Source organism: Egretta garzetta, unplaced genomic scaffold (assembly GCF_000687185.1).
Source record: "Egretta garzetta isolate BGI_Z169 unplaced genomic scaffold, ASM68718v1 scaffold98, whole genome shotgun sequence".
NCBI classification, from domain to species: Eukaryota; Metazoa; Chordata; class Aves; order Pelecaniformes; family Ardeidae; genus Egretta; species Egretta garzetta.
The window spans coordinates 2,203,178-2,224,900 of record NW_009260611.1 but is presented as its reverse complement, the minus strand read 5'-3'; the positions used below and the strand labels follow the sequence as shown (position 1 = coordinate 2,224,900).

At 39.8% G+C, this 21,723-nt stretch overlaps 1 protein-coding gene across 1 annotated transcript in view; it reads left to right on the top strand.

The window, feature by feature from the left end:
* ATP8A2 (ATPase phospholipid transporting 8A2) overlaps positions 1–21,723 on the top strand; it is a 208,662-nt gene that overhangs the window by 59,634 nt on the left and 127,305 nt on the right. Inside the window, exon 23 of the mRNA XM_035900437.1 lies at positions 4,831–4,895. Coding sequence (XP_035756330.1) covers positions 4,831–4,895 — 65 coding nt within the window. The remainder of the gene's footprint in view (positions 1–4,830; positions 4,896–21,723) is intronic.

Sequence of the window (21,723 nt, the reverse complement as noted above, 5' to 3'; positions counted from 1 at the left end):
GCTAATAAACATTCAATTTAAAATGCCATTCACATGTATGTTTTATGCTTTAGGTGTAAATATGCTGTCTGGGGAGTAAAAAGTGTTTTCACTTTCTCATCGTGTGTGGAGGTTATGCTTATGGATTCTTGCTTGATGTATGGAAATACATATATGTATTGAGTGATACTTGAGCTCTTGGCAGCTGCCCCAAGGAGTTGGAGGACTTCATTCTTCCAGCTTTCTCTTGATTCTTTGGCCTTCAGAATTTGTGTATGTCTGTCTCTTTACTGCATTCTTGCCTTCTCTGAAGAGTAATGGTTGACCTTGCTGTGGGGTGGTTGTATGCCTCCCACTCAGTCATGTGCCAGCCAGTAGTGCTGCAGGTGAGGAGTGTGTTCCTGATAAGCTTTAATACTGATCAACCAGTTGAACTCTCTACCTATAGAAAATAGGAGTTCCAGGTTCATAAATGTTTTTGAGTGTGGCATATGGTCTTTAGTTTTTATCAGCTGAAACTGTCCTTAGCCAGTGTCTGCAAACTCTAAAAGGCTTAACAGTGTTCTTATAGCTTCATCCATCTCTTAAAACAACCTGCAGACTCTGGATCATCAAAGCCTTTCAGTGAGGCAAAAACCCCCATGGCAGATTGCTATTTATTACCATCTTGGTGCTCAGCAGACTCCCAGAAAATCAGAACTGATGTTTTTCCAGCCAATAACTTCCTTAGTAACAGATTGTTTTCTGCAAAAGTAGTGTTTGCTGAACTGCATCCCTGCCTTGAAGAAAGAATCAATACCTACAGTTGAGCTAAGTGCTCTTACCTAGAGTATGTGTTCACAGCTGCAAGCGCTGCCTTGCAATTGCAGACTCATGCAATGTTTTGGGTTGGAAGTGACCTTTAAAGGTCATCTAATCCAACCCCCCTGCTATGGGCAGGGACGTATCTTTCACTAGATCAGGTTGCTCAAAGCCTCCCATCCAGCCTGACCTTGAACAGTTCTGAGGATGGGGCATCCCCAGCTTCTCTGGGCAGTCTTAGCACCCTCATAATAAAAAAAAATTCTTCCTTATGTCTAGTCTAAACCTACGCTCTTTCAATTGAAAAACCATAGCCCCTTCATCTGCCACTACAGACCTTGGTAAAAAGTCCTTCTCCATCTTTCTTATAAGCCCACTTTATATATTGAAAGATTTCTCTGGAGCCTTTTTTCCAGGCTGAATAACCCTAACCCTCTCAGCCTTTCTCATGGGAGAGATGTTCCAGCCCTCTGATTGCTTTTGTGGCCCTCCTCTGGACCTGCTCTAACAGGACCATGCCTGTCTTATGCTGGGGGCTCCAGACCTGGATGCAGTGCTCCAGGTGGGGTTTCAAGTCCAATTTTTCATCCACCAGTATCCCCAGGTACTTCTCAGTAGGGCTACTTTCAATCCACTAGTCCCCCAGTCTGTACTGATTGATATTTGGGATTGCCGCAACACAGGTGCAGGACTTTGCACTTGGCCTTGCTGAACTTCATGAGGTTCCTATGGTCCTACTTCTCAAGCCTGTCAAGGTCCCTCTGGATGGCGCCCCTTCCCTCTAGTATATCAACTGCACTGTTCAGCTTGGTGTTGTCTGCAAACTTGCTGAGAGTGCACTGAATCCCACTGTCTGTCATCGATGAAGACACTAAATAGTATTGGTCTCAGGGCTGATCCCTGAGGGATGCTGCTAATTACTGGTTTCCACTTGGATGTTTAGCCGTTGACTGTAACACTTTGGATGCGGCTGTCCAGCCAATTACTTACCCATCTAACAGTCCATCCATCAAACCCATACGTCTCCAATTTAGAGGTAAGAATACTTCTGTTATGGCGAGCCATGATTTTTCAGTTGAGGGAATGGAAGCAATGCCAGCATGCTTGCCTGTGTCCCTGTGCGAAGTCTGAGCAGGGCATATGTACCTTCTCTAAACACAGAGCATAATCATTCTTGGCTCAGGTGCTGAATTCTGTATGCCTGCAGTACGAATGTGCCTGTGGGCTATGATCTTGAACTCTGGTTCAAGCAATCTTTCTCCCAGGACACTTGAAGGGAAATAAGTCCCAGAAGTACCTGATTCATCTGCTTCATGGACTTTTAGTCAGACTTTTAAATTACAGAGCTAGATATCAACTTACAGGTGTGCATTGACATTATACCTGGCTTTGAACCAGCAGTTGATCTTATTCTGCTCAGAAACATAGACAAAAAAATGCCCTGATATTAGTGTATTTTTGCTTGCCATGTTAGTAATGCCAGTAATAACTATTATACTGCCAGTATAACTATTACAACTATATATAAAAGATAAAATATTTCTAGAACTTTATAAGTGACATTTGTAGTCATATTTTAGTCTCACAGTTGCCAGCTACTTTATTTTATACTAGTGGTAGATTTTAACATCTTCATAGTCCTGACATTGTGTACATACCATATAGATCTCCTATAAACAGTTCTTGGGCTTGACTTATATCCTCCTATTCCAGTCGTGATCTCTTTCCTGTTTAATGTGATGAAAAGAGACAAAATGACCTCGATTGCAGGATTAGTTCTTCTGCATCCATGACTTCCAAGATGCACAGCAGAGCAACTCAGTTTTCCACAGGTTTTTTTTTTTCCAGCTCTACTTGGTGAGTGACATCTTCTGAAAGAGGTAAAATGAAAGAGTGAGCGGTGGTTTAGAAATTACAGCTTGCTATTGCAGCTGCTGTTCCAATCAAATGCTACTATAAAATCCTTTTGAATTAGTTATACTGAATTTGTAACAGCCTACTGTGCAAGACTGTTGCCATTCCCTGGGGAAAGAATAACCCTGATGTGGAGGGAAATGCTGGAATTTGTGATATCCTCTTTTCCTCCTCAGTAAAAATAAGGAAGTGGCTCTTCAGCCTGGGACTAACTTTTAAAAATGGCAAACTGACTTTATTCCCCCGTCAGCATTTTGTCTATACCTGTTGAAGCTTCATTACTCAGTTCTGTCCTACCATTTAACACTTGTTCACAGGCAGCATCAGAGGCAATCTGCAAAGCTCTCCCATGTTGTAGGCTGCACTTTGTTAGAATATATTTCATCTTTTTCCCAACAGGTGTGTGAGTGTTCAGTGTTATTCTGTATTGTTCTCTAAAGCAGAAAGTAAACCTTAGCTAGTTAATACAAATCAGGTGAAAATGTATCTGCAAGGTTGTGCCTGACATTCACATTCTACACAGCTGTGAAAATGGAAGAGAAACAGAGCTTCTGCAGGTAATCCAACCTGTTGCCTGAAAGCACCTGGCTATGTGATACAAGCATGCCTTCCACAGAAGAGGACAAGTGGTTTGCTTTCTTGACATAAGTCATTCATGCAGACATGTTAACCTTGGATTATACCTACAAAACCTGCCCAATTATAAAAATTCTGTAGCCTGAGGAAATGATTTGCATTGTAGTTGATGAACCAGTATGGCCTGCCTAAGGAACCAAGAATTCCACAGAAAATAAACTTGTGCCTCAGTTGTTCTCTTGCTGTTGTGAGATATGGAGAGACACACTTCATCTTGTTACGTTGACTATGCTGTTCTGCTTTTGAACCTGTCAACCTTGCAGTGGTTCATCACTGGGATGTTTACTCTTCTGCTGCAGTAGCCTCCAGTCTCCATTTAAGAAAAGTGAAGGCTTCCTGAGACCTCATTTTATGACAGATATTTCTTAAACTTGCTGTGATTCATTTCTATACAAAAGCACAAAAGAAATAAAAAACCAGTTCTACTGTATTTCCTTTTCCTGTGTAACTTAGATCAGTAATAAAGGCATGTGCTTCAAATAAATGAATTATCTGCTGTTTTATGAAGCTACATGACGTTGCCAGTCCCAAGAGAAACTTGCATGAGCCTTTAGGATAATGCAGTGCGATCAGTCTGATGCGAGTTTGCATTTTTCTCTTGACATTAGTATGAGCTGGAATTAACTCTTTATTCTGTAGATGCCAAGTATATATATTCTGGTTATGACTTTGTCTTATGTCAGTGACAATTGTGTGGCAGAGGAACTGCCACTTCAGTGGCACTTGAGTGGTACTGCCCTCACTGGCTTTTACTATTATAAAAATAAGTGGCTTTTTTCTGGTTTGAGAATTTTTGCTTTGAATTTTGGTGTCCTGGCAGATGTACAGAGCTGCCTTCCAAGCACTGCTCCAGACTATGGCGACTTGCTCTTGTTCTTTCATGCCCTGGCTCTACAATAAAAATGATCTAGTACGATTACCTGATGCCTATAGGAGTTGGTAGGGTCTCTGTGTATCATTGATATGTAGATTTCGATGAAGCTCAGGGCCTTCCACACTAACTCTCAGGATGAAAAAACACTCCTGTAACTCAAGCATGGGCTAAGGGGACTGGGTAGCACCAACGGATTCAATGTGTGTGCTTCCAGTCATGTGGCATAGCTGCGGCTGTGTGTTCAGATCTATTCTTGTAACATGCTGAAGGCAATTCTGCCTTCATGTAGATCAAAAAAAAAAAGCTTAGGTATAGAAATACTTCACTTTGCTGTAGGGCTATAGCCTATATTTACTGCATCTAGTTCATACGGTGTTTTATTTGGTTAAAACATCTCAAATGATGTATTTGGAAATGCAGATAAAATGCAGCCTCTGTTGCTAGTAAAATTGTCGAGTTGGAGCCTGACCTGTACACCAGTGTTTCCAGTAGCCTGCCTCATAGGAGTAACTGCTCAAGAAGTAAATTTTAGTCTGACCTATAGGTGCTTATTTTAATGTTTAGCTAAACCTTAAATATTCCTCCAAAAAGTAAATTCTTGTGGGTTTTTTTTTTTCCTCTTGCAGGGTACTCTTGCAGACTCATTTCACAGAGTATGTCTCTCATCCTGGTCAATGAGGATTCGCTAGATGTAAGTAAGCAAATTCTGGTGTAATTCTTGACAGTAGGAGGTGTTACTAACAAAAGGGAAAGTTGCTGAGCTTTCTCATTTTATTTCTCTCACTTGTCTTTAGGGGTAGCAAGATAAACAATTAATGTGAAAACAGGGGTGGGTTGTGCAAAACATACGCCTGAGGTCTCCAGTCACAAACTGTACAGATCAAACTAAAGTCTCAGAACAAGAAACTAATTAGGTCCATGGGTTTGATTCTGCTGCAAATGGGTGAAACCTGCAGTGTGCCATCAGGAGTATAGTTAGGTGTTAAGGTATAGGTATAGGAGTAAAGTGTTTGAAGAAAGAAAATGACTTAGACTCATTTCAACATAATAAGCTATCTTAGCATTGCATGGAACAGCTGTAACCAAGCCTATACTTGAGCAAACTGCATTGTCAGCTTGCCTACGTACAGCTTTTGAGACCTAAAAATTGCCTGCAAGTGGTTGCCATGCTCCTCAGGTATGTGTAAAATTTAACTGGAAAAAAAAAAAAAATCACACTTGTACGTTAATCTTCCCAGAAGATCTTTTTTCCAGTTTGCCCGTTTCAGTATCAATATCAGCATTTGGTATCACTTGAATATCTGATTGCTATTAGAGGTATTTGTAGGGTAGATGAAAAGATCTGTAATAGGCAGTGTCCCTTTTGGAAGGTCAGCTACCTGCTTCATAGCTTCAGTTGACAACCCCGGCCTCAGTATATATGCTAAATGCCAAACTAATTGTAGGAAGAAAGTGAAAACTGTCTTATCTTAGCACAAATGTACAGAAGCAAAAATGGCTACTACAGAGGAAACCTAACGGGAAAAAGAAATGAGCTAAAGGATACAGGGTACAGAAAACACCAAAAGATCGAAACCAGTGTATTCCAAGAAAGTATAGAGGGAATCTCCTATTTTAAAATGCTGAGGCTTATTTTAATTTCTTTCTGAACTTGGTAGCATATGCACTGAGGTTTTTATATACTCAACTTTTACCTTTCCTTCATACTTCCTGGCTTAAGTTCAGTTAATGTGGGAACTTAATGGGGAGAAGATGTCACTGACCAAAGCATGTCTTCTCACTTCCCACATGCAGCTTTGCAAATACTACATAGAGCGCTGAAACTTCACTTGGAGTGATAGACAGGACCCCTGTGGAAAGAAGCTCATTGAATAAGTTAGAAGAGGCCAAATACTCCTTTCTCCATCAAAGGGAGGGCATGAAAGGGAAAAAGTGACAGATCTACCCACCCACTTCCACTTGGTGAATCTGGAGTCTATTGCCCAGTTTTCAGATGAGGCAGTGGGGGGAGGACAGGAATGAACAGCCATCTCTGCTGTTTAGGAGATGGAGACCATAATCAAGTGAGGAGTAGTAGGGCAAGCAATTATTTTAAGAATTTTTAAGCTTTCTCATAAGTAAATGTGGTACTCCTGTCTGAAGGTTTTCTCTTAACTACTTGAGAAGTGGAAACTGGAAGTCTGGAAAACTGAATACGGAAATATATATTTTTGCAGTGATACCTAAAAAATAAAAGTTAATCTCTGTGTCTTAACTCCAGAGAGTTAATTCTTAACTTCTAGAGAAACTAGACTTCTTAAACAGCTGTACTACAAATGAGAAAATGGGTACAGATTAAGGAAAGCCAGGGTAATAAACTGAGAAGCTGAATGGATTGAATAGTCTAGAAAGATTTGAGGTTCTGTTAGACTTCATGATATGGATTAAGGTAAGGAGAAAGTTTCTATTGACAATCTGTTTTCTTACTATGTTGAAGTGTTGGCATATTTATCTCATCAGTCTCCACTATGAACACCAATCAAAGGCATTTTGACAGATAGACCCCATGATGGTAGAGGGGGGTCATTGATCACATGTACAACATATGAAAACATTACTGGAGTCTCCCACTGGCTCAATGCCAGAAAGCACTTTGGCTGGATAGGTAGGGGTGTGGAGCCTATTTTAAGACCCTTGAGGAGTCTGTATTTGTCTTGACAGCGGGAGTGGGGCTGGGAGACTTTCTGACTTTACAGAGTAGTGGCCATTAAAGTGGATCTCTTCCTCAGATAAGAACAGTTAGTCATACTCAAAGCATGAGAGGTCAAGGATGACACAGTCAGTAATATGAACCATTTTGTTTGTGTCTTGCCACACAGCTCAGTCTAAGGACATGCTAGAACGGGAAGCCCTGGTCAAACATGGGCTGACAGAATAAAATCCCTTCCTCCCCTCTTTTTGCCTGACCTCTGCCAACATAGAAAAGAAATAAGTGATCAACTTTCTGTTGGGCATACTTTAAAATCCCTAGATAAAAAAGGAAACTGTCATCTTTCCCCACCTGCTACCTCCAGTTATGTAGCTGAATGAGGAGTTCTGTGCAATACAGAGAGAGAGAAGCAGCTGTTCCTAATTTAAGTTGGAATTGCAGTGTTGCTGATGGCTTGTGTTGAATCGGATGCCTTACACCTTGATTTTGGCCTCAGCTGTGTTGATCAGTAGTATCACAGTACACTTTTCACTCTTGCAGATGGCTGAAGATACTTTGCAGAACTCAATGCTAAACACCTTGGTGAATTAATGTTATGTGGTCTTTGGTGCACATAAGGTAGTGGTGGGAAATGGGGTGTGGAAAGAAACAATAGAGGGGCTCCACCCCTGCATAGCAATATATCTTCCACACCTAATTTCAGCTGATTCCTTCTGGTTTCCCTTTCATGAGCCAGAAATGTGAGCTAATAACAGTTCTAAAAAACATAAAAGCTTGGTGTCTTCATTTTTCATGCTTTTCGTTTTTGTAGCTTTACTTCTGAGATAACATCACCTAAATTTTGCAATTATAAAAAGCATCTCTTTTCTGGTCCTGTAACTTTTTAGTAAAGTCAGAGTTGGAGATGACAAACTTAATCTCAGCTGTGCATGTCTCTGGCAGAGGTTCTAAGGAAGGGGTCATAGCTGCTGTTGGTGTGATTTGAGTTTGAAAAATAATAGTTGTTAAACAATTTATTTCAGATGTACCAGGCATTGGTATTCTTGGAGCATTTCGGCATTACATGCAGATTTTATACTTGGAATAGCCTGTAAAACATAACAGTTTATTCATGTTAGAGTGCAGAGTCCTCAACAAGCCACTAGTAAATGGATAGGTTTTAGCAAAAGCAGCAGGTAAAATAGTATCTATTCTTAGTTTATTCAAGTTCTGGTTAGATTCTTGTACATTAAAAAAAAGGCTTGTGGAAAATGAGTGTTGCATGTTCTCATTTTCCTCTGTTGCTTCCTCATCTAGTAGATGTTCCAATAATTTCATGTGTGGAAGACTTTTTGGTTATAGAATCTAGCTGTAAACCAAGACAACGGTATTAGAGGTTTTTTAGTAAATGTAAAAAAAAAAACCACCAAAAAAACAAAAAAACAAAACCAAAAAAACCAGACAGAAATGGAGAACCATGGCATGCCAGATGAGCAAAAAAAACCTCATTGATGTATAGCTGCTGGTCTTTTAAGTGATGATGGGTGATTACATGGTATGTCATGAAGACCTATCTAATATTGAAGGTGACTGTGATACTTTAGCTCAGATAACATGTGCTCTTCCAAAACAGGAGCACAAATTTGTAGAGCTGGTACATAAAAAATGCTTTGCATTATGTCATTCTTGTTTTCAAACCAAAGTAATTCTGGTTTGTTGTTTGTTTTTTTCCAAGTACTCATTACCATTTTTAATGTAGAACTGAATTTTGTGTAAGTCTAAATATAAAACTCTTACATGTTTTGTTAATAATTGCTACTGGTTCGTCTAATTCTAAGGTAAGTGTCTTTAGCTACTTAATGTCAATTTTTCAGTATCTGATCTCCATAGTAATACTTATTTTGTATGTTGCACCTGTAACAGAAGTTATAATTTCTTGTTCAACTTAGCCTAAAATCTGTCAATAGAAGATTCTCACACTGAAATTCTGTAGCATTATATTTAATATATTCCACCTCTGAAATCCATTAATGCTAAAAATGAATTTTTACAAGTTGCAAGTTGAGCTTAGAGCCTTTAAATATTGATACACTTTCCCCTTTGTGCAGTCCCTGTGTGACTTTTTTTCCCCCCACTTCTGCTCCTTGGCATGCAGCAGCAGGTGAGATGTGATCGAACAACTGTCTTGGCTTGTTTTTGAGAGCTAAATTTTTTTCTGAACCACACACTTGAGGGAAAAATCAATCATTTCTGTTCTCTTCAGAGAACTACTGGGAATAGAAAAGACTAATCCCTGGCTTGATTCAGTTGAATTCTAGAAACTTAGCATAATAATCTGCAAATGTTTATCCCTTATAGACTTAACTACATGCATACATATGCTCACTTAGTTTTTCTTTCCCTTTCCTAATAAAGCTTTTTCAAGTGAAAATGTTTTGAGCATGAGACTTATTTTGAGTGTAACTCTTGGATTCAGTTTCTGTTTTATTAAATTGGAAACACCATAAAGTCTTACTGTGCGGCTCTTAACCTGGACAAATTTCTTTCATTGGCATCTCACAGAATTTGAGTAGTGAGAGCAGAGAGAGGTAAAGCTGAAGAAAGTAAATTGGATGACCAAGAGAGGCCCTGGAAAGCCTGAGATGGAGTAGCCGGATATTACAGCCAAGGAATGTTGGGTGCCTTCAGTGCTGTAGAAGGGAGGGCTGGGAACTGTTAGCGATTGGCTGTACACTGGATTGTATTTAGCACTAGTGGAAGGGCAAAATGGGAGGCACCCGATTTTGAACCCATGGGTTACGTATTTTGTTGTAAACTCTGATATAAATGGAGCTACGCAGCGAAAGTGTCCTGCAGAACTCTTGTGCCTGGACTGACAGTCATTGTCCTGTGTTACATGTACATGTGTAAGTAACAACAAACTGATAACTCCAGTATAAAACCCCTCAATGCCGGTGTCTACTGATGGTAATTTGACTAAAAGTATAGGCATAGAAGCAGAAGCTGGCCTCCCTTACTTCTCTGCTTGCTCAGCTGCACCTCTTGCATGCTTCACTGCTTGGATGAGCTATTGAACATGAGCATGGGCAAACCTGTTTGTGCTACTGTGGCATTGTGTAGTATTCTTAAATAAAACTACACAGTGTAATTTGTTGTCTGCAATCAGTGTCTTGACTTCCCAAATTGGGTCTTACTACCTGCAGGGAAGCTTTACATGCAGTTATGTTTTGAATTCTAGTGGTGAAGAGTGAGGAGCCAAGAAACTTGGTTATTTTGTTGTTATCTTATCTTTGCTGTTCTGTAGGGTAGCATTACTACAAATGTTTTATTACCCATGAGGAACACATCTTAAGCATGAGAATACTGTTGGATTTATCCAATTACTTTCATGACCTTCCTTCTTACGGGCACAGTTCCTTCCCACGCTTCTGAAGAGTTAATAAAAAAAAACCTAAGGAAATCTTTAACAGGCTCCAGTATTCCATGTATTTAAATACTGACAGATCTATAGATCTAGAAATCATATATCTAAACTGCTCTGGATCTCTTAAGAGGTAGAGCTCTGATCTGGTCACTGTATTTACCCATATGCTAGAAATAAGCAGGTCTTGCTGGCTTGCTGCCTAGAACTTTTTCTAATAACCAATGGGAAAACTCAGACTGTCTGTGGAAAGGAGGAAAACCTGAGGAGTAGGCCATTAAAAATAAATTGTCTATCAGCATGTCTGTCTTCAAGCAAAGAATATGGTTCCAGTAGTGTCTTCTGTACTATACTTATGACAAAAGATTTGTGTAGCATTATGGTTTCCACAGGAAAGGTGTTGGCTTTGCTGCAGGAATTTCTTTAGCATACACAGTATGCGAGTTGCTTTATATAGAGCTTTATTTCAAATTCTTGAGCACAGCTACAGGAGGCAGTGCCTGTGAAGCTCTGAGAAACCTTGGAGGTGTTGCTTTTTGGATCCTGATGCTCCTGCTGTTGGAAGAAAGGACATGTGCATTTTATCAGTGACATCATGCTAAGTACTCCCGAGGAATGGGGGTAAAGTCAGTGTCAGCTTTTCAGACTAAAACCAAAGTTACCTGCTACCAGGAGCTCCAAAGCATTGGTATCATGTACTTCAGCCCTACTAAAATGTAGAAAGGTGTAGAGATAACTGTTGGGAAGATGAGAACAAGTCCTGTACTGCTAATGCCTTGTTAGATGCTTTGAAAATTACATCTGGTGTGTTGCACAAGAGAGGGAACTGGGTTTTTTTTTTTTCTCCTCTGCTATCATCTGCCTGAATGCTTTCAACAAAGCTAATATTCTGGAAAACTGATCAATGTGGACAAGCTCAGTTTTAGCCAACCAGCAGCGCTGCTTCAGAGAGGCATCTGGGATGCTCCTCTGGTGTCTTGTGGGTAATAAGTTACTTCAATTACCACTCAGCCTGGAATTGTAATCAGCTTTTCTGTATAGTACTTATTGTATTAAATTCTTTATATTACTCAAATTTCTGTTTTTCTTAATCTAGAAACAGACATCAAGCTAATAAGTAGTTACCCAAGGAGTAATGTCTAGTAATCCAATAAATCTTGAAAAATATTAGGTAGAAGAGACTGACTTGTTTTTGAGGAACAAATAGAATCTTTCATAACTCCAGTTGTTTGATAATGCATGTAGAAAGTTAGTTGCACATATGTGGAAAATATACAGCTCTTCATGTGAAAAGCTGCTTTGATTTCAGCCTACTGCAGAGCATTACAAATGAAAGCATGTAGGTGTTACCTGCACCTGTAGGTTTAAGTACGCGCAGGACTGTGTAACTTCAGTATTAGATTACCAGTTTTTCAGGAAGCAATACTAATACGTTTGAGCTGTGAGTGGTGAATGAGTTGGGCTGATGTTTTTGTTTCATCCAGCTTTCCCTTTTCAGCATTCATTAATGACTCTCTTCCCTTATCTGTGGTACTGTGGGTTTTTTTTCTGTTAGTGTTTTCTGGCACTGTGAAGTTGGTTTCGATGAAGTGGGGGCACTTGGACCTGAAGGAATGCAAGGACCTTTAGGAGTCCAAAGGCCAAGTTTCTAAATAAATCATCTTTCCATAGCTGGAAACTTGGGGGGCTGGGGAGAGCTATTAAGAAACCCAAACACTCTGTTTTCTAAGTTACTTTTACCTTCATTTCTTAAGTTCTAATAGTGATCACATTTGACAAGACCCAGAAAAGATCTTGCAGCTTTAGGCTGCAGGTATTTTAGAAGCTGGGGCTCATCCTGCTAATGCCTTGTCCGTGCTACATAGGACAGAATAGATCATATTACATGAAAATGCAAAGGAAGAGTGTGTGTTTCCTGAGTTCCATCTACAATTTGTTGTCATCTTTCGAAGAGTTCTTATATGATAGAGGAAAATTACTCGGAACAAACACTGTTTCTCTTAAAAACTGCTAATAATCTTCACATATGTGGAGGCTTATCTTTCAATAGATGATCCCTGAGTGTTATCCAGGTCTGTTCTCTGTTGTGTAAGTAACAATATGATAATGGCTTCAGCTGGATGGTGAAGGAGGTATCTGTTTGCTTTCAAGATGGGGCTCTCTGCAGCATACTGATACACTTCTTTCTAGTAAGCACAAGAGACCATGGAAACATAAGGATGCAAAATGAAGTGAAAGCAGTATTTTGTTAAATGAGGAGCTCCCCATGAAATGCAGTTTTTGCTTATGTTAACACATGATCGTGTGTTTTTTAGGGGAGTAAGACTAAGTGGGTGATCTGAAGGTAAATGAGTGTTAGATACTGAGCCTCTTGATTGGTATGGCTAATTATTACACATCTGTAGAAACAATTCAGATTTGTCTCTTGTATTGAAGAGTAAGAACTAAATACTCCTTCTCTCAAGATACTTAATTTCATGTCTGATCCTCTGCTTTCACTGAAGGGGAGTCCTTGTTCATGCAAGTTTTTGTGGGTTTTTTAAGCATAAGCATCTTCCTTTCTTGGTGCAGAGCCAGCCTAAAGCAATAGGATGTATTTACCTGCACTGTTAACTTGATGAAGATCACGGAGAACTACCGCTTCAGGATAAGAATTAGGGTGTGTCTTGACTATGTCTTCAGAATACAAAGATAGACAGATATAGGTATCTGTGGTCTTACTTTTGTGGTTCCCATAATACCGACTTACTACTTTGTTAAACTCTTTTACTGAAGATTATTTCCTTTTTCTTAGAGAATCATTCTTGTAGCTGAAGCTTGATTAGTCCAAGCCTGCTCATCAGTCACACAAATGAATAAATTTCTTCCACACGAGAATTAAGGAAAAAGATGGTTTATGTTTGGGTGAAGCTAGAAAAATCCCACTGAATTTTTCTGGGCTGATTGGTCTGTCAGAAATTAGAATTAAGCAATTCTGCTGCTGAATGAAGTTAATACCTGCCTACATGTGTGTTCTTTCTGCCTGCGTAGAGTAGAACTGATTGGAGAAATATTTTAGAAACTTCAAGGCTTTTTACATGCCTTTGTCACAATGATATCTGTTTATTTTTTACTGAAAAACGTGTTAAGGTGTGTTTCATATATATAATTCCAGTCATTTAACTGAGGGAGTGATGCTAGAGGCTTAGTTTTGCTCTGTTTCATATTTAGAAAGTGCTTTGTTAGAGAAGCTGATTGAAGCAAGGTAGTGAGTGTGATTGCCTCTCCATAGTTTCAGCACAAACCCAATTTGAGTGCATTTTCAAATAACTCTGAAATCCTAAAGTTGTCATTACCAGTGTTCTAAGCAGGCCTAAAAATCACAGTTCTGAAATGTTAGAACTTCATGCTTTTTTTTGGAGAGCTTTGGGAATATGAGTGTTAATGAGAGCTGAGGTGATAGAGATGTCCTCTTGAAGCTTCTGTCATGCTGGGTTGCAGTGGTATGGTATGCTTGTCATATACTCTGGTTTCTCAAGCTAGCCAGGCAAGGTAAGAGTGTACTTGTGACGCTCGACAGCCCTGATGGACACCAGGGCGGTGGGGGTGGTGGGAAGACTCTAGAGAAATTGCCTCATAAGCTTAGAATTGGTGTAATCTCTTTAGTTCTTGCAAGCTTGAGTCTTGTGTTCACCTTCGGTAGTCCTTTTCCCTTCTACCCAGAAATAGGCTAATCTAGGAAGAGAATCAAAATCCATGGAAAGCGTAACTATTCACTTATACTACTGTGTTCCCCCTCCTACCCCGACATGATAAAAGCAGGTAGTGAGTTTCTGAGCTGAGCAGTGGTTACAAGTTCTATGAGCGTGTTTCTTGGTAGGCTGGCTGTGTTTCATGGCATGCCTCACTCAAGTAAAATGTAGGTCATAAAATAAATTCAGCTTAGTCACTGAAGCATGCTCCTCCAGCTGTGGCAAAGCCTCCTGTTCAGCTGTCTCTTTTTCTGCTGTAAGATGTGCTTATACTGGGAGTGCTTCAGTGTTTTTCCTTCTAGATCATGAACTTTTTTGCTGGTGTTTTTCTAAATGCAGCTTTATAAACATCTTGTGACAGATTATTTGCGTGGCAAGACTAGCTGTGGAGAACAGAATCAATTTGTTTTCTGAATTGGTAGTTCTCCAACCTTTTCACTTTCTTCCCTTCCCACCCCTTCCAGAAATCTCCAATTTGTGCATATGTGGGAGCTGCTGCAGAGTTTAGACTTTGCCTACATTCTTGCAAAAGCAGAGCATTTCCGTATGTCAAGGAAACCACTCTCATGCATCCTTGCTATTTGTTCAAATAAGCAATGTAAGATACTCTGTTTATTTGACTCTGTTAGTCTTATGGGAGCAGGGTTAAATCTTAATATTTTAAACCCAGTCAAACTTTAAAGCAAAAAAACTATGGTATAGTCATGTTGTAATGATGTCTGTCTATGGCAGAGTAGACCACCTGCATTATCTTTGGCAAGGCAATTACTAGCTTGTTAGGAACAAGCTGTGCCATTGGGAGAAATCTATTTTTAATTTTGAATAGGCTCTCTTTAAAAAACCCCAGACTCCTGCAATTCATTTACAGGTAAAATATATTCTGTAAATAACTTTGTTCTTTTGGTTTGCTGCTAATTAGTTAAAAAAAAGAAATCTAACAGCTTGCAGAGTTACTTAGAGAATTCTGTGGGTAAATGTTTTGCTGTTGACCTAAGTACAACCACAGTAGGGTCCATAAACTAGATGACACGCAAGTTCTTTGCAAGTAGTGCAGCTACAGTGGCTGCACTGGTACTTATGGAATGGTTGGGTGCATACATTGAGCCACTGAGAAGTCTGAATTAAAAGATATGATGTGTAATGATTAGTCTGTCTTTATGGTGGCATATATCCTGGAAGTACGGTGACCCACACGCAACGTGTGCTGCACAGTCTCTCATGACGGTTTGTTACTGCATCCCAATAGTTGAGAACAAAATTGTCATTTGTAAGCTCAGTTCTAATAGCCCTCATTCATTATGGGCAGCAACTCTTCACTTCAGAACTTGAGAGAAACTGGATCACATCCTCCTGCAATTTACTCCAGGATAATGCTGTTGAAATGATGGGGAATTCTTCATACACAGCTCTGAATTAATTAATTTTTTTACAAAAATTGCTCAAACCTTGCACTCACTTCCCGGAACAGTGCTGATACTAGATACTGGTGCAAATTTTGCCCAAATAGTAACATGTGTGTGCCACAAACATGTGACAACCTCTTAAAGGACCAACATTTTTGGTCACTGAAATTGCCAACCACTGATAGGTTCTGCTAGCTGAGATGAAGAATGCAGGGGGCTTCTGGTATGTGCAGTTATTTCGCCCTGCGCTTTCCCATTCCATTGGGTGTTAATTCAGTGCAGGTCTTTTGCCTTTCTTGAAAACCTGTTTTGGGAAGCAATTCTGTCAAAATGGCTGTAAAGCCTGGTTTTGCCTGCCCTGTAAACCTGATTTATTCTTTAATTTTCATCTCCTGATATGCTCCAAATTTATGACAATATCTGTGAGATTCAAATTTTGTTTTGTAATTAGGGATTTGCAGTTCTATATCTAATAAACTGGGTTTAAATAAATATTCCCTAGCAAGTAGATTAGTATTTGGGATCACTGTGTGCACTTAGAGGCTGAATTTTAAGTTCAAGTGATAATATTACACCTGAGAAGGGGGCAAGTGCATGGAATGGCCAGCTGGGTGTCTGCCTAGTTGTATCCATAGAGGTTCTGAAATAACTAAACCAGAATTATTTTCCAGGTGTTGTGGACTTCAAATCTTTATCAGGGAAACTGCCTTTCTTGTGACTCAGTGCTTCGTAACGAGTGCATTTGCCAGTTTATCTCACCTTCAATTGAAATTTGCAAGCTATAGCTTTCATCTAATTAATGGATTATTTTTTTTTAATTAGAGCTGATTATGCTGCAACTTAAGTGTTTAGTATGCTCTTCCATGTGGAACTAGTTGCTGATTTGGTATGAAGGGGGTACTGATGCTTCTTTGATTAAAGGCTTTATGGAAAAATACTTTAAGTGATCCAGTGTGGCAAGTCATGTAACAAAGCCCTCAAAAATCAAAGGTGAAAGCCTGGTTATTTAGTCCATTTTGCTAATGTGTTTGTTCACACTGCATGTGTCCTTGGATCCTTTGGTGTTCCTTTCTGGTGAGAATTGTTCAATACAAGGTTGTTCTACTTTCTCATACTTATCTGAAACATTAAAAATTAGTGACTTCTTCATCCTAGAAAGGTAACCTGGACACTAGTTCAGTCTGCCTGCATGTCCCTCTTGTTGGAAGTATGGCTACAGGGCACTGACATCCCTTAGAGAAATCCTTGGAAGCAAATCTTGTCTCTGAGGCAAGAACTGTCCAGCTGTGGAGTATTCTACTCTGGGGCCTCTGCTGGCTCATGTAACAGTGACCGTAGGGTAGAATTTAATGCCTGTACGGACTTTCTGGATTTAAGAACTTGCTTCCTCTTCAGGCTAATTTGTACGGCCTGTATTCAACTCTGATCTGCTGTGGCACTTCAGAGTAGAGAAAGTGACCCCTGAGGCAACTGAAGGTTGAAAAGTTGTTTTGGCCTGGGATCATATCAGTAATGGATTGACAATATGCAAATCTCGCAAAAAGACTGAAATGATGGCGAGTACTTAATGGAAAGCTGGATATAAAAATCTTTGTCCATTTTCTGTGTCCAGCAAAACCAATACATCACAAGGAAGCTTTCCTCTGTTTTGACAGATGGAGGGAGTTGGTATCTGTTATTAATTCAAGTTCTTATAGCTAAAGTATAGAATTCACTGAAATAATAAGATACAGCTATTTGTAGAAAGACATGGTATCAAATTCTGCAGTATAACTGGGTACCATTTATGTGGCTAATGGTGACCAAACTTGTCTGGCTTCAAGAATTCTGTGCTTTTGGAAGTGGAGTTCAGTAGTCTGTAGAAGTCCAGGAAAATATGTATGAATAGAACCGAATAATAGTTGAGGCTTTGTAAGATCTAGGTTGGTATGGTGATATTTGTCTTCATATTAGGACTGGTATTGCCCAAATTATCTGTAAATAACATAAGGAAAGGGGGGATGGGTTCAAAAACTCATAGCTGATTTCTTTGAAAACTTCTACTTTTTTTCAAGTTATTAAAACTTAATTGCTCTGTCTATATTAGATTTAATATTATCAACTTCTCAAGGGATTTATAGTTCTATCCAGAGCTTGACAGGCAAACTCTACAGTTCAGTAGACAGAGTTAATAGGTTTAGTAAATATTAATAAAATAAATCTATTGTACAACTAAATCTTTAGGGAAATGACTCTGGTGGTTTAATTTTAAAAAAGAAACATGATCTTGATGATTTTGTGGAGTTTTCTTATTAAAATTATTTTTAGTAATTGGAGTGGGTATCATATTTATTAGATAAACTTTAATAAAAACTTCAGATGTACACATGGGGTAAACTGATAGGGAACTAAGTGGCGTGTTTTTAAAACTCTGGGAAATAAAAGGTCTTTGAAAGTTAGCGTTCACCTTGGGGAATGGTGTTTATTTGACCAGAAAAGAAAAGTTTGCCTGGGGCTTTCTTATATAGCACCTTTATATTCTTGGCTTAAAAAAAGTAAAAATACAGGAAACCACCAGAATGAAAGCAAATCAGGTGTTGTGTCCAGCTTCTCAGTTGAGTAGGTACTGGTGTCTCTGGTGGGCAACAGTTATGCAGTGTCAATAGTAGTTTTTTGCAGTTTTCTTTAGAATTAGACAAAAGAAGTTGGATGAGCCGTGCAGCAGCAGAGCTCCTCTTGCTTCCGAGCTACCTGTGGATGTCAGGGAAGTGTCAATTTTCACCAGTTGTATATGGGAATAGAACACTTAAGTTGTTAGGACTCGGTTCAGCAATTTTAAAACTTCTCTGGTTTTGGATGCAGAGATGCTTCTGAGCTTATCTGAAATGCCATTGTAAATCGCTACTTTATAATGCATTGTAGACTAAACAAGACCAGCATCTACTTAAAGGCTGTCCTATGACCTCTACGTGTATTGTACAATGTAGTCATTCCTAGCAGTGGCAATTGCCGACAAATATGTGTCAACTTTAATGGGTTTGTTGCTGTTGAATCTGCAAGGAATAAACAAGTCTGCAGTGGAGGAAGGAGATGGAATGGGCTATTTGTGGGAGTCTGGCAGGGTATAGAGTATCTGGAAGAAAATGCTTTTTCCTCTGTGGTTCATTACCTGCCATTAGCAGTTTCACTGGAATTTTTATTGTGGGTGGGCAGGGTATTTTGGAGAAGTCAAGTAAGGACAATGGAGAAAGCCAGTGTCCTGGTTTTGGAGGGAGAAAAGGCAGCAGATAGTTGTTCAGTTCATTTGGTAGGTTTTTTGTGTGATGGAAGTATGTGAAGCTAAGAAATGGAAATGATTTAGGTACTTGAGGTTGCAAATAAAATAGCCCTTGTAACATTATTTGACTCGTGGTTTGTCTAGCACCCAGGAGCCACATGAATCTTCAATAAGAAAATCTGCAAATCAGAGGGATTATTCTGGCAAAAAGCATTAGAAAGCATGTTTGCCAAGAATGAGTCATTCCTATTTGTCAATACACTAGGTGAGTGCTGTGCTCAAGGAAATAAAAAGTTGTTGCTGTAGCTGTTGTACAGAAGTGTAGTAGAATTACTAGTCTCCCATGAGCAATATAGAACTTTAATGTTTTGTGGTGTTCACCTACAAGAAATTCTCAAACTAAGTATTATTCAGAATGCATCTTAAAGTAAATAGTAGTCATGTAGGACCAAGCATGCATCTAGCACATCTCTAACCCTTACAAGAGATCATAGAATTGTTTAGGTTGGAAAAGACCTTTAAGATCATCAAGTCCAACCGTGAACCTAACACTGCCATCCCACCACTAAAACATATCCCTAAGAACTTTGTCTATTTGGCTTTTAAATACCTCCAGGGATGGGGACTCCACCACTTCCCTGGGCAGCCCGTTCCAATGCCTGATAACCCTTTTGGTGAAGAAATTTTTTCTAATGTCCAACCTAAACCTGCCCTGGCACAACTTGAGACCATTTCCTCTCCTCCTGTTGCCCATCACCTGGGAGAAGAGACCAACATCCACCTCACTACACCCTCCTGTCAGGCAGTTGTAGAAGGCGGTAAGCTCTCCCCTCAGCCTCCTCTGCTCCAGGCTGAACAATCCCAGTTGCCTCAGCCGCTCCTCATCAGCCTTGTGCTCCAGACCCCTCACCAGCTTTGCCCTTCTCTGGACACACTCCAGCACATCAAGGTCTTTCTAGTAGTGGGGGGCCCAAAACTGTAGACAGTATTCAAGGTGTGGCCTCACCAGTGCCGAGTACAGGGGCACCCCTACTCATGCTGCCTTAATCTCTCTGCTGGGAACTTAGATCATGGGACAGGCAAGGTAACTAACTGCTGTGTGTTGCCGACTCACTGAACGTAAAGTCCTGGAGTGCCTCTGCTTTTCAACCGTAGCAGCATCTACCAAAAAATGGCCTGGTTCCTTATTGGGATTTTTGCCTATTATACTGTCATTATTGCTGTCACCAATATTCTAGCATTATTTTTTTTTTCTTAAATGTAGGGAAGCTTGTGTTACATATGTGTGCTTAACAGAAGCCTGGTGTTAATATGGACTAAAGTAGACTGTGTATTTTAAGGACTAAATACACTAAATAACATTTTTGGGGGGGGGGGGTGTATGAATCTTTTTTGTATTCCATTAAGACATTTGAGTAGAAATACATCCTGCTGGAAAAATTGCCAGTGTGGTTTTAAGACCATGTCTGCTGCCTCATAAATGCAGTTTTAATAGTCCTGAGTTTGGGTTCACATGTACAAATGGCTGGTTACAATATTCTTTTCCATTAAGCATTTTTGGAACACATGATGCTTTATGAGCAAAGGTTAACTAGGGCCTGAAGGAAGCTCGGAGCAGGAAAGTACAGATGGGTTTGTAGCTATGAGGACCACTGGCCAACCTCAGAATTATCACTGCTCTGTATTATTTAAAGGTAGACTGTCTGTTGCTTAACTCTGCCAGTGTTCTGCCCTAACTAATTTCAGCATACAAAGTCATTGTGGCTAAATCCCTAATTCCCACGTGATGGGATTTCAGTTCACGTAGTCAGAAAAGTAGCCAGTATGATACAAGAATTAGTATTTTGGTCTTAGAGTTATGGATATTGTAACCTTAATTGTGTGTTACTCTACACTGGAACTAAAGCTCTGAAAATCTATGGTGCTGCTTTTTGAAATTGTGCATTTGTGTAGAATTTTTTTGAAGGGGAACGTAATCATCTTGTCAGATAGTGGAATAAGCTTTGGGAGACAATGCAGTACCTGGAGCCTTGGGAGGCTGGGATAAATGAGGGCTCAGAATCCCTGTGAGTTACAGGGGTCTTCCATACAGTCTGAAAAGCTGCTGTGATAGACTTCATTATTTTGGGTATTTCTGATTCTTGTCAGGTAAAGCATTTACTGACTTCAGCTGTGAGAAGGTTTTTTTGTGGACTTTGTTCTATATCTAAAGTATTGAATTGCTGAAACTAGTTGTTACATGATGTTGAGATTATATAATTTTAACACTGTTTCAGTGAGATTATCTGCTTGGGAGCTCTCCATAGATTCTCATCAGTACTGGATCTTCAAGATTGTTAAAATAGTTGTGTGAAGCAATTTGAAACTTAACGTTAGGGTCTGGCATTAGGACAGCTCTTACAAAATAGTTCTTGGATGAACTGTTCAGTCACTGAAACAAGCAACTGTGTCTCACCTCTGTCCCCCTCAAACACATTACCTGGAATTGTTGCCTCTTGTGTAGCTGTGAAAATACTAAGATCCTAAACTGTCAACTGAACACACATTATCTTTCAAATTTGCGGTTTGTCTGAAATCACAGAATCATAGAATGTTTTGGGTTGGAAGGGACCCCTAGAGGTCATCTAGTCCAACCCCCCTGCAGTGAGCAGGGACACTGCTAACTAGATCAGGTTGCTCAGAGCCCCATCCAACCTGGTCTTGAATGTTTCCAGGGATGGGGCCTCCACTACCTCTCTGGGCAACCTGTTCCAGTGTTTCACCACCCTCATTGTAAAGAATTTCTTCCTTATATCCAGTCTAAACCTACCCTGTTTTAGTTTAAAACCATTACCCCTTGTCCTGACACAGCTGGCCCTACTGAAAAGATTTTTCTCCATCTTTCCTATAGGCCCCCTTTAGGTACTGAAAGGCTGCAATCAGGTCTCCCCCCAGCCTTCTCTTCTCCAGGCTGAACAAGCCCAACTCTCTCAGCCTGTCCTCATAGGAGAGGAGCTCCAGCCCTCGGATCATTTTTGTAGCCCTCCTCTGGACCCACTCC